Below are 12,530 nucleotides of genomic sequence, written 5' to 3' on the forward strand. Positions count from 1 at the left end.
TGGTAAGAAATCGACATGAATTGAGTTCGGTACGAAGTTGACATTAACTGGTTCAAATCAATAAGAAATCGACATGAATTAATTCGGTACGAAATCCGTAAGAAATCGACATGAACTAGTTCGGTACAAAATCGACATTAATTGCCTCAGATTGAGAAGAAATCGACACGAGCCGACTGAGAAAAAATCGATGATATCCGATGAGATCCGTAAGAAGTCAACGTGCATTGATTAGATTGAACGCGAATTCACCAGAATCGTGAACTGACCGAGACCGATAAGACCGATAACACACGAACCGTCTAACCAAACACAAATTCGCAAAGCAGCGGATATATCCGACAAAGTCGAGCACAACTGAGCACTGTCCGAAATCTCGCGTAGTAAAAATAAGAAAACGATTGAAGAAGCGTGCACTGTGTTCTGGCGATCACTGTCCCGACGTTCCCCGCGATGTGCGTAAAATTGAATCGTGCCCAGGTGAAAGAGTAGGAGAAAGAGAGAAAAAGTTGGAAGAGAGGGACCTTCTTCATCGGGCACAGGACCGAACGGAGAGGTGGTCAGGTATAAAGCCACGGGCACGTAAGTATGGAGAGCGAGAAAGTGGTGGATATTTATGCAACATAGCCTCGAATGATCGTGTAAGTCCGCTTATGCGCCAGAACGCCATCGTACACTTTCTAATTGTTCTTCCTGATCAACTCTTACCGCCTGTTACGCAACAGGAGTATAAAAGTTATGCGATTCTGCATTCCGATTATGAGAAACGATCGAACTCACACGCTGACCGATCTCTCTGTGTTATGTCGGTTTTTGCACCGGCTGAATCCATCGGAACGAAGAAATTCAATTTTCCCTGCAAAGACAGCTCGCTTACGCTTCGGCGACTTTGGATAATCGCGCGATTACGTGCTGCAGAGGAACTACTTTTATCGTGTAATGTTTCGTTGAAGAAAGCTTCAAGTTTATCCTCGATGCTTCTTTTTTAAATTTCACTGTTTTTTGTGTTCTATCCTTCAAGGTGAAGTAATCGATATTGCACGATTCGATTCGACTGAATCTATCGTAATTATTCAAGAGCGGTGAGAATTGATTTTAATGATCGATTTGAAAAAGTTGTCATAATCATTTTCGAGCGATGAGAGCTGAAGGACAGAGAGGGGCGGTCTAGGAGCAGTTAGGTCTATAATCAAACAAGTCTAAGAATCTAGGAAGAAGGTACATTTCACAATAATACACGTGTTAAACCTTCACAATGTCACAAACATCAGCTAGTCATTGATTTATGGTCAGAGAAATATGTTCGAGAAGAGCGAAAGGAATAAACAGCAAAAAATTTCGGAATTCGAGCCATGTGACAGAAGTTAATAGATTGCAATCGCGTCACACATCGGCAGGAAACAAGTACGTCACCCATCGATACGTCACAGACGAGTACAAGAAAAACGTGTAATTATGCAATCGGCTACAATGTATCTTGATTCTATAATCTGGTCGGAGGTGCAACAGGTATCACGTGTGAACTGTTATTACGTATGCACATGTTTCCGCGGATGCGAATCCAACACACGCAGAACGTCACACATTGGATTACGTAAAACAACGCTCGTTTCTGACATAATAGCTTTCTGCGCGAAGAATGTCAGATAATCTTACAACGATTCTGAAAGATCCAATTAACTTGGATTCTACGTGACACGAGGAACAAATACGATTAACGCGATACGTTTTAGTTATGGAACGTATTTCGCAGAATTGCCTGTGAAATAATGCAAGCATTTCAAAATTCATTTCGACAGGTTTCTCGACGTTCCGGCTAATAAACTTGCAGATAAAAGTTTTTATTTACTGAATTTTGGAGAAAATATTATTCATCGTCGGTCAGTTGCGTGGGGATTATATGTTTGCGTATAATTTGTGAAATATATTTCCTGAATACTTTGTTAAATTGGGAAACTATTTGTAATTTCAGTAATTTGGTGGTTGTAGAATTTCTAGGTGGATTCTCTTTGTTAGGCTCGTGCCTAGGTTCTCTTAAGATACTCCACGTGACTACATTAACACGTTTCAACTGGAGTAAAATCACTCGTAACAATCGCCTTGTACTTCTCCACTTACCGCACATTTATGCGTAACTCGACACGCCGAAGACAAACGTGATTTCATAACTCGTTCGGATACAAAAGATAATCGAACGTAATAACATAGGAAATGATCAACTGGAACACAGAATCCGAAGATTGCAATACCGAGTTACATACGAAGTTGCAACGTTTACTTTCCAAGAGAGAGTTATGGTCCTGGAGGTACAAGTTGCAAAGCAAAATATAGGCATGTTCGATTGAATAACAGCGATTCGATGTTACACGCCTAACGTATCACGAATTTTATGTAATGAGGAAGTCATAAAAAATCTAATAACTCTAAGTAACATTGCTATGATTCGCTATTAGCGATTAACCGACGAACCCACTTAGTTCTGCTGACAGTGGGTATATACAATTACTGTGGGAATAGTGGTATTATGAAATTACCATCAATCTGTTAATTTGTCGTTCCATGTTCGAAAGATATAATTCTTCCTGTAGAATCAATGGATAGGTTGATCATTAAATTCATAGTCGTTCCCACTGTTTGTTTTCGAAATTACATGAACTATCATTTGAGTTAAACTGTGCGAGATTAAACTGTGGCATAATTCTCTTCGTTTCCAAAATATTGCACAAAAAGAAATTATCTATTATCTCAGACTATGATGTAGTATCATTGTTATTTATAGTAGATAACATATAATAAAGATTGTGGATTGAAGCTGCTGTTTGACAAAATTAACCTACCCCAGGGGCTAACCCCTTTAATGTCGCAGTTGCTCCACCAACAGCATCCTATTTAAAAAAATAAAGTTTCTCCAGGAATATAGATTAATGTCACAGAAAAGTCGTATCGGTTATTGCCGATTAATGAGAACTGCCCTTATGTATATTGATCGGTCACGGCCATCGTGGATGTTCGTTAACTGCTTCCTTTTCGATTATCGTCTTAATTGAACATCTCCGATGTTGAACGCGTGTTCACGCATTTATGTTCAATTATCTTAAGAACTTTAATAACCGCTGTATGTAACAGCTTCAATCTTAACTGTTAACACTCTGACTGCCAAGGTGAAAAGTGACTAACGGTTCTATTGTTTAACTTATCGATTTAATTGTAATACAATAATAGTTTTCAAGGATCACCTTCGTAACACTATTTATCTATTCAGTGCCTCGTTTGCGCCGGGTAAAGCACTTGCTCCGGAAACCGTGTTTACATGCTTTACGTGCTTACATTTCTAAATTTTTACATTTTTAAGCTTTTCTGTAGCTTATGTGCATTTTTAAGGTTTAGATATTTTCGTGCTTTTCAGTTTACAAATTTGGAGTTTTCATTTTTTTTTAATTTTGAATTTAAAGATTTAGTTATTTAGATATTAAGATACTTTCATATTTTTAAACTCAAGATTTATTTCGATATTAAGATATTTTCTTATTTTCAAAATCAGAAGCTTGTCAATTTTTACACTCAGTCAATTTTCACATTCATGTCGACATTTTCATATTTTCATATTTTCAAATACACAAATTTAAGGGATAGCAATGGAGACACTAAGAAATCCTTAATTAGCAACAGAAATTTCCAAATTCATAAAATGTCACATTATTAAATTATGAAATGAGAAAACTTGAAACAGCTTCACTTTTTAAATTAGCAAATGAATGGCAATATAAGAGGGTGGTGATACAAGGGATGTCTATTGAAATATTTTCAACAAAATCTCCATATACACAGCATACATTTATTGCACTAATTGCGTACATTTATGCAACCACAATTTAATACAAAACGTTTTCATTTAATCTCAATCTCTGCACCGGATCAATTAATAACTCAGACGAATCATAAAAGCGTTACGACACAATAATTCGCGTTTTATGGTAAAACCCGACCAGTAATTTCCGAGATACTTCTTTGTATCTGATAAATTTGCATGTTCGGGATTTACCAACAAAATCGAAAGCCAGTCTCAGAATTGTTTAACATTTTGAAAGATCCTTGGATTATGCGTAAGGAAATTCTAATGCGTTCAATTGTATAGTGACGTTACCTTACCGTTTATTTCATCAGCAAAATGTTGCTCGACATTGAAGCATATCTTAACAATGGAGAACTAACTTCAAAATGTATAATTCTCTTATTCTCGAAGTTTTTTTTCGTACAAGAGTGACCTTTCGTGAAACGTGGAAATGTCCAAAGATTGCTACGTCACAGATACTAGCATTCGTTTATATATTTGCATTTGGTTATTCAAATTTTCTTCTGAGAAATCTGATCATGGGATTTCACATTTGCGTCATTATACTTGTCACACCTCGTCACGTGTCTTTGGAGAAATATTTGTGTGAAATATGGGTGTTTTTCGTTAGCAAGAAAATTTAATACAAATTTATATGTTTGTGTTAGAAATTTTTTGTGTGATGAGTTACTTGTGATCAGCTTTAGATCACAAGTTTATTTGTGATCAATTTGCTAGAGGATTACAAGAAAATGTGGTGAACGATCCTCAACCAGAGTACCAGTGATTACCAGTGCTACTTCAAACTGTACCACTTAAAACTCTGCCACCTAAATCCAAACCACACTGTGACATCCAACTATTTGACCCACGTCACAAATAAAGTATGAAATATGCTACGTTTGGATCTCAAGCTGAGTTCTAATCGTTATGTAAGCTAAATGAAATAGTTCGACAGTTTCACCGAACGAATTTAGGCACATGGCCTACCTTGACCGTCCGATTTCTTTTTCCTAACAGTTGATACTGTTAGCAAATCGATATGTCTAATGCATACGATTGTTTATGTCTCGCAACACTTTCGCTGCATCCTTGAACTATTAGCGGCTGTGCTTGTAAAATGACAAGTATTTTTTTCGTCACCAGGTGTGCATACTAATTTTGATATATTACAATTCAATTCTACATTATACATTATGGAATATAATATATATATAATTTAATACATTATGCAGTTATTCTGGTTACATTTTAAAGTTCAAGTCACTGACGTTATAGATTCTAATCTGTAAACATGATTTTCATTTATGATTTTTATTATATACGAAGCATCCGTATATTTTATAAAAACAGCGCAGAATTTGTAAAATGGAAACGAAAGGCAATATACAAACAGACCGATAAACGGATTACATCGTTAAAACCGGTGCACGATAATTATGAAAACGTCTATGCATTGTTCTGATGAACAAACATCCGTTTTTGCATACGAATGGCCTGAATTTAACTACGAGCCGGTGAAAACAATAGCACGATTTCGCAGCTGGATGGACACACATCGTAGGAAGATTATTATCCATCATTTTCGTCAATACTAAATCTTTATCTATCTTGTTAGCAACATCAAATAGCTTCCATGATTCCGTGCTAAAAAACGAGAAATTAAAACTTGGAATACTTAATGTGCATCGACGATATTGCGACAGAATTGATTTGGCGCATTTATTGGTAAATGGAAACGGCTTTGTCTTCGATTTTGTACATAATTTGTGAAGTACGAACCGAGAAATCAATATGGCCTTCTACTTCAGTGACATTCGATAAACACATCCATTATCTGCCGATCAAACGTCACGGTGTTTTTGTTTTCGAAATGAATTAAGTTTGCGGGATATCTAATTATGTAACGAGTGCTGGAGTATCATGGGAGTATCGTAGAGGGAATTGAGTTGTTTTAGCTTTGGGAAACTGGAGAGAATCTGGGGGAAATGGGAGGATAGGGAAGAGGGTGGAATTTGGAGGTGTGGGAAGGTGGAGAAGAGGGTTTGGGGATTTAGGGGTTGAGTGTTTAGGGATTTGGGTATTTGGGGATTTGGCTACTTAGAGATTTGGCTATTTAGGGATTTGGGTATTTAAAGATTTGGCTACTTAGAGATTTGGATACTTGGGGATTTGGCTATTTAGAGATTTGGATATTACGGGATTTGGGTATTTGGGGATTTGGCTATTTAGAGATTTGGGTATTTAGAGATTTGGCTACTTAGAGATTTGGATACTTGGGGATTTGGCTATTTAGAGATCTGGATATTTAGGGATTTGGGTATTTGGGGATTTGGCTATTTAGAGATTTGGATACTTGGGGATTTGGCTATTTAGAGATTTGGATACTTGGGGATTTGGCTATTCAGAGGTTTGGATACTTGAGGATTTGGCTACTTAGAGATTTGGATATTTAAGGATTTGGGTATTTAGAGATTTGGTTATTTAGAGATTTGGATACTTGGGGATTTGGCTATTTAGAGGTTTGGATACTTGAGGATTTGGATATTTAGGGATTTGGGTATTTAGAGATTTGGATATTTAGGGATTTGGGTATTTGGGGATTTGGCTATTTAGAGATTTGGATACTTGGGGATTTGGCTATTTAGAGATTTGGATACTTGGGGATTTGGCTATTCAGAGGTTTGGATACTTGAGGATTTGGCTACTTAGAGATTTGGATATTTAAGGATTTGGGTATTTAGAGATTTGGTTATTTAGAGATTTGGATACTTGGGGATTTGGCTATTTAGAGGTTTGGATACTTGAGGATTTGGATATTTAGGGATTTGGATACTTGGGGATTTGGCTGCTTAGAGATTTGGCTACTTAGAGATTCTGGTATTTAAGGATTTGGCTGCTTAGAGATTTGGCTATTTAGGAATTTGGATACTTAGGGATTTGACTATTTAGGGGTTAGATAGTTAGGCATTTAGTAATTTGACTATTTAGGGGTTAGATAGTTAGGCATTTACCAATTTGAAACTTCGAAAACAAGGAATGAGTGGAAGGTCTCACAACACACCATTTCCGGAGAGCACAAATTGCATACATACACTTTTTCCTTAAGCAAAGAGAAAATATTACGACAGCTTCGTGAAATCCGTTTTTGTGTAATTAGCTGTCTCGTAAAAGACGCGGAAAAGAAGTTCCATGAATCGAGGTTTCTCACGCGATGTCCCTCAACTTCTCTGTCTCATTTCCCACATCGATAAGAGTAAGTAAAGATCATACACTCGAGTTATATAGAAAGAACTTCTATTTTCTCCGTATTTACGTACTTTGTTATAATATTCTCAAATTTCCAATTTTGCAAGTCGCCAAATTTCCAAATTTTGAATAAAACCCCCAAGTAAACTGACATCAACTTGTCCATAAAAAAAAGCATGCAAACACTTCACCCTCGCAAGGCAGAAAAAGGAGTATGATAAAAAGGAAGGGTTGACAATGCTATTCAGTGTCAAGGTTTCAGATGAAGCCCTCCAACGTGTTTATCATCAAGCCCGCCTCCTCGAGAGGGTTAGGTAAGTAAGTAGAACGGTTAGGCTTGTTTATGCCGTACAAGGAGAACGTCGAGACGGAAAGTCTTATCGGTTTCTAAGCAGCTTTGTCAGCTGACAGATTATATATGACGCGGCCGCGAAATTTAACACATTCGCGGTCGCTGACGTAGCATGTCCTTTAGTATCTTTATTAACAGGAACTTTTTCTTCCTTTATTTTCAGTGAATATACTTACAACGATGTACAATTTAAAGCAATTTAATGTACAATTTAATACAATTAGATGCACTTGCAATTTTTTTTCTTTTAATTGCAATTTTCAGGATTTTTAATTTTGGAACAAATTTATATACTGAAGTGTATTTCTCTTAATTTTATTGTAAACTTGTGTAATTTTTATCGGTAGAAGTTTTTACAATTTATACGCTGAAATGTACATATATTTTTGAAAATAATTTTATACAAATCTTGTTACTAAAAAGACTTTTTTATACAACGTGAATATATTGAAAATTGCATCACGCTTCGATCTCCGAGATCTCGTTAAAAACATCGTTTCTGTATTAATAAACGTGACTATCAGCATATGCTCGATTAGATACGGTCAATCTGTCCGATAAGGAGATCGACTCTTTATCGAAAGTAAATTGTACAAACTTTCTATCGTAACAACTAGAAACATTGAGTAATACAAAGACGCTTATTTCAATTACAATTGTATAAATACAATCTACTGTTATCTATATTAATTTACAATCTTCGGAGATAAATTTTCTTTCAACAAAAATAACTGTTACGAAATAATCTTACAAGGATTTGTACAAAGATCAGCTAGGAAAGCTGACAAGAATGAACGGATTTTTGCGCCGATTTCGAAGCTATTTTTGTAACTGGAACATTTACGTATCACACGAATTCTAACCCAGATCTCGCAGTTGCATTTGTGTCTAAATGCGCGAAATATCTCTCGAAGACAAATATGGTCCGCTGATTTATTAAAAAAAAAATGTGATTAAGACGAAATAAAATTAAACGCGAAAAACTGGGTTTATCGCGTGTTAAGCTATCGACGATGTGCGCGATCGATGAAGTAGGTTGAAATTAAAGTTGCACTTCGGTTTCCAACATGTAAATACATCAAGAGAATGTTAAAGTACAAAAATAAGCGCATGGATTATTATCGAAACTGATTTTTGTTATTGCATCGAGTTTATCAAGCGATCGTTAATTTTCACGCGGACAGGATAAACAGATTCTTAGAATTGAAAACATTATACGTCGTATCGATATTTCTTGAAAATAGTTGCAAGTTCTTGGTTGTTTTTGTAGATTCGTTTTCCGAACGATACCATGGGAAATACCGCTAATGATTTATGTTATTTACCAAAGACGACTCAATTGAAATGATCGGAAATCTATAAACGATTCGTGTATCACTTCCTCGTTCTACTATTAGACTTCTTTTCCGCACACGTGCATCTAAGAGACAATCATCGATGCAAAAATCTGTACGGTGTTTTTTTCTTCTTCGGTGGAATCGGTTACGCATATAAATTAGGAAGGAAAAGAGATATAATGGGATACAGCTTCATTAGAAATAACGAGTATAAACCGCTTGGCAAATCACCGACGTTGATTTAAACCTCAACTGAACTTATTTCAAGATCTCAATGCTAAAAATGTACTGTAAATTGTAGAATAATAAGATACAGTACTGTCAAAGTTGTATCATAAAATTACTAATGTAAAATAGCAGTTGTGAAATAGTAAAATAATGAACAGTAAGATAATTGTAACAAATAGTAATACTGCGATACAATGAAAAGCTGAAAAAAATAAGAAAATGTAATCCTTCCATGGTATCCTTTTATGAACACGCACAAAGAACTAAAGAAACTTAACAGGATAAGCTTGGACAGAATGCAATTGTAGAATCTGAAGAACAGGATAAAAATTCCACAAATTCCCTTATTCAGGTAAAAGTATCATTAGAGAATTAACAATAGCCCAAGGTACGGAGAGCAATTATGTGTGAATTCTGCTACTCTGATTAAGTATATCTTGTACAAGATGTTTAATGAAGTGAGTCATGTATTTTGCAGCGTAACTCTTTGTTTACTTTCACAAGATTTAACATGAGTGTACTTTGTGTCGAACAATACTTGGAAAGAATGACAAACAAAGGATAATGAATGTTGATGAGGAAACCTAAGAGTGCGTGTAAACATATTATATGGTTGTTTCATAATTTTATTAAAGCATTATTCAAAGCAATTAATACAACTTTTATTGAAGATTTAGGTATGTAGGGATTTTAGACACAGAGATATAGGAGTATAGAAACTTAATATACAAATTTTAGAATTAATGAAAATCATGTGCAGCAATTAATTATGTTATTATGTATAATTAGAGATAATACGATCCATTTAACATATGTATTTATAACATGCATTGCATATTCATGGCTTGGTGTATTATAATTTATATGCTAGATACATTAATACATAAACAGACAATTATTCTACATTAAGCTGCGTACATTGACTGTGAAACCTAATTGAATGAGTTTGTCATTGTATAATGAGAACAATATAAATCTATATTGTAATTACTGTATTAACCTTGATGAATAGCAAATTCAATTACAAGCCCAACGTTATGCTCATATCGATCTCTCCCAAATAATTTACATTTTATACCAAAATAATCTGACCTACAAATTAATGTACTGCATGACTAATTAATGTTATCAGCAATTCTTTGTTTGTTCATTCAAAATGGTTACTCCAATAATTATGACTATATAATATATAGTATAATTATAACCATATAATATTCTATTTAATTTTATTCTTTGTCATTCTACTATTCCACTAGTTCAATAACTTATTACAACTTTTATCATACTGCCTACTTATAAGTGTCAATCTAATAAAGAAGAACATTTTAACATTGTATTCTTTTTCATTTTTGTATTTGATGTCAGTAAGATAAAAATGCCGCGAATTTGGCAAACCGCCATGTTTCATAACATATGTATACGCGAGATGTCATTAAAGCAACACGCTGCTATTTTGAATACGATTGCACGACGAAAACTTAAAAACACTGTCTCTTACTGCAATAGCTTTACGCAAAAGAGTAGAAAATATTCGGGGAATTTTTTCCTGACGCTTCGACACGAAAAACATGATAATCTAGCGCTTTTTGTGTTGATATTCTAATTACTCATCTATATTTGATAAATAACGAATGTTTTTTGACGATCGCACGTTTCACGATATCTCGTTTTTGAAATTTTACATTCTTCTCTGTAGTCGAACGAGACGTATTGACATTTGGTTTGAGAATTAAAATACTTTAAAAATTATAATTAATTACGTGTTGGAATACACGTACTGTCCTATTGTACAAATAGGACAAAGGTTAGTCGAGCGAAAAGCCATGAAAATCACGAATGCATGACACCGGCCGTCAGAGTGCTAACGTGTTTAAATTTAACCTTAGTCTATGAAAAGAAATTGCTTAAATCGAATACTGCATAAATAACAAGTATTTATATAATTAGATACAACGACGACTATAATAAACCGTATATACTCTATAGCATAGCATAAGTCACTGTGAAAACGTATCAAATGTTCTCTAGTATTGAGGTTAACTTGAAGATTTCTAATTTCTGTAAAAACCTACATGAACAGAGGAGAAAATAGAACTCCACATTTTTTATTATATAATTCATAAACAGTAAGGAAATTAAAAAGTACGAATTATATATATGTCATAATATGTATTTCTCATTTTGTCTGTCTTAAAATGCCAAAACTATTGACGATTTCTTTATGGTAATATCTGACCTTTTAATATTACTCAATACCTCTTAATCAGTCGTACGTTCATATGTAATTCTTGCAATGAATACAAACAGAATTATATCTCGATAATGTATGCAAGAAGCAACGATAATTCGTATGGATATTTATATACTACAAAAGAATAAAATTCACTCTGACGATAATAATAATTTATCAACGACAACACAATGAATCAGTAAAATGTTTCATTTCTCAATCATCCGACGTAACGTGATCAAAGTTGTACAAATATAGACACAACTGGTCCCGAAATAAGGAGATATTTTTACAGAATCCAAAGAAAAGAAAACATTTCCACGCACGGCAAGGTACGAAATGTGGCCAACTACGCTTTGGAGTGAAAAGTTTTCGACAAAACTTACCTTCAGGGTTTTCAAAGTGCCGTCTCTCGCTGCATTGTACACCACGCTTTTAAAATCCATTTTCGCACATTACAATGCTGCTTAATACGAAGACATCATACGATTCTTGCGCTGTAGGGTTGTGATTCACGGCTACCGTGTCTTTGTCCGAAAAGTACAGTAAATATTGTCTGTTAGGTCCTATTGGTGCCTTCACACGCGTTCTAACGAAATTTCGACCGACGATTTGTCTCGCTACGTAAATATTCGACAACCGAAACGATACCGGAAGAGGCAACCGTTACCGCTAATGTTTCGCACTTTTCTCAAAGAACGGTATTACAGTTAGTTACACACGCGCGCATTTAACACAATTACAGACTAATTTCTCTGCTCGAGCGTCCTGTTTCGGTCGTTTTGCGAACGCACGTTCGGGTCCTATCATCAGATGGCGATACCTGTACTTTCGCTTCGACAGTTCGTCAACAACTGAGCTCGAGGCACGGACGAGCTAGAGGATAGACCAATCACTTCGTAGGGCTTCGTGTCGCACGATCTGAAATACCGACGTCGCCCGAAACCCCGCTTTGGCGGCCTCACAATTCGCGGAATCTTTGATTCATACGAAGTTCCCCTTTATAATTACTAGGGAATTACGATATGGTGGAAGTACGTTTTAGATTTCCCGTTTGAAAAATTATTAACTTCGGATTATAATTGTGTAGTGTTTAATAGAAGTAAGGTACAGTCTTCGTCACACTATAGTAAGGGTACATTATAGACGGTGGGATTTTAGATATTTGAAACTTTAAAAGTTTTTCATTTTAGAGTTTTGGACTTTTGAGTTCTAAACTTTTGTAATTTTTGGAAGATCTTAATTTAAGTATTGGCGAAATGGTTTGATGAAAGTTAAAATATTTCTATTCTTCTGGATATA

The 12,530-nt window shown here is 35.1% G+C and overlaps 1 protein-coding gene across 1 annotated transcript in view; it reads right to left on the bottom strand.

Moving 5' to 3' along the window:
• LOC100883061 (protein fem-1 homolog CG6966) overlaps positions 1-12,097 on the bottom strand; it is a 32,005-nt gene extending 19,908 nt beyond the window's left edge. Inside the window, exon 1 of the mRNA XM_012285379.2 lies at positions 11,615-12,097. Within this exon, the coding sequence (XP_012140769.1) occupies positions 11,615-11,674 (60 nt within the window). The 5' untranslated portion in view covers positions 11,675-12,097. The remainder of the gene's footprint in view (positions 1-11,614) is intronic.
• Between the last annotated feature and the right edge of the window lie 433 nt (positions 12,098-12,530).

Source organism: Megachile rotundata, chromosome 5 (assembly GCF_050947335.1).
Source record: "Megachile rotundata isolate GNS110a chromosome 5, iyMegRotu1, whole genome shotgun sequence".
Classification (NCBI taxonomy): Eukaryota; Metazoa; Arthropoda; class Insecta; order Hymenoptera; family Megachilidae; genus Megachile; species Megachile rotundata.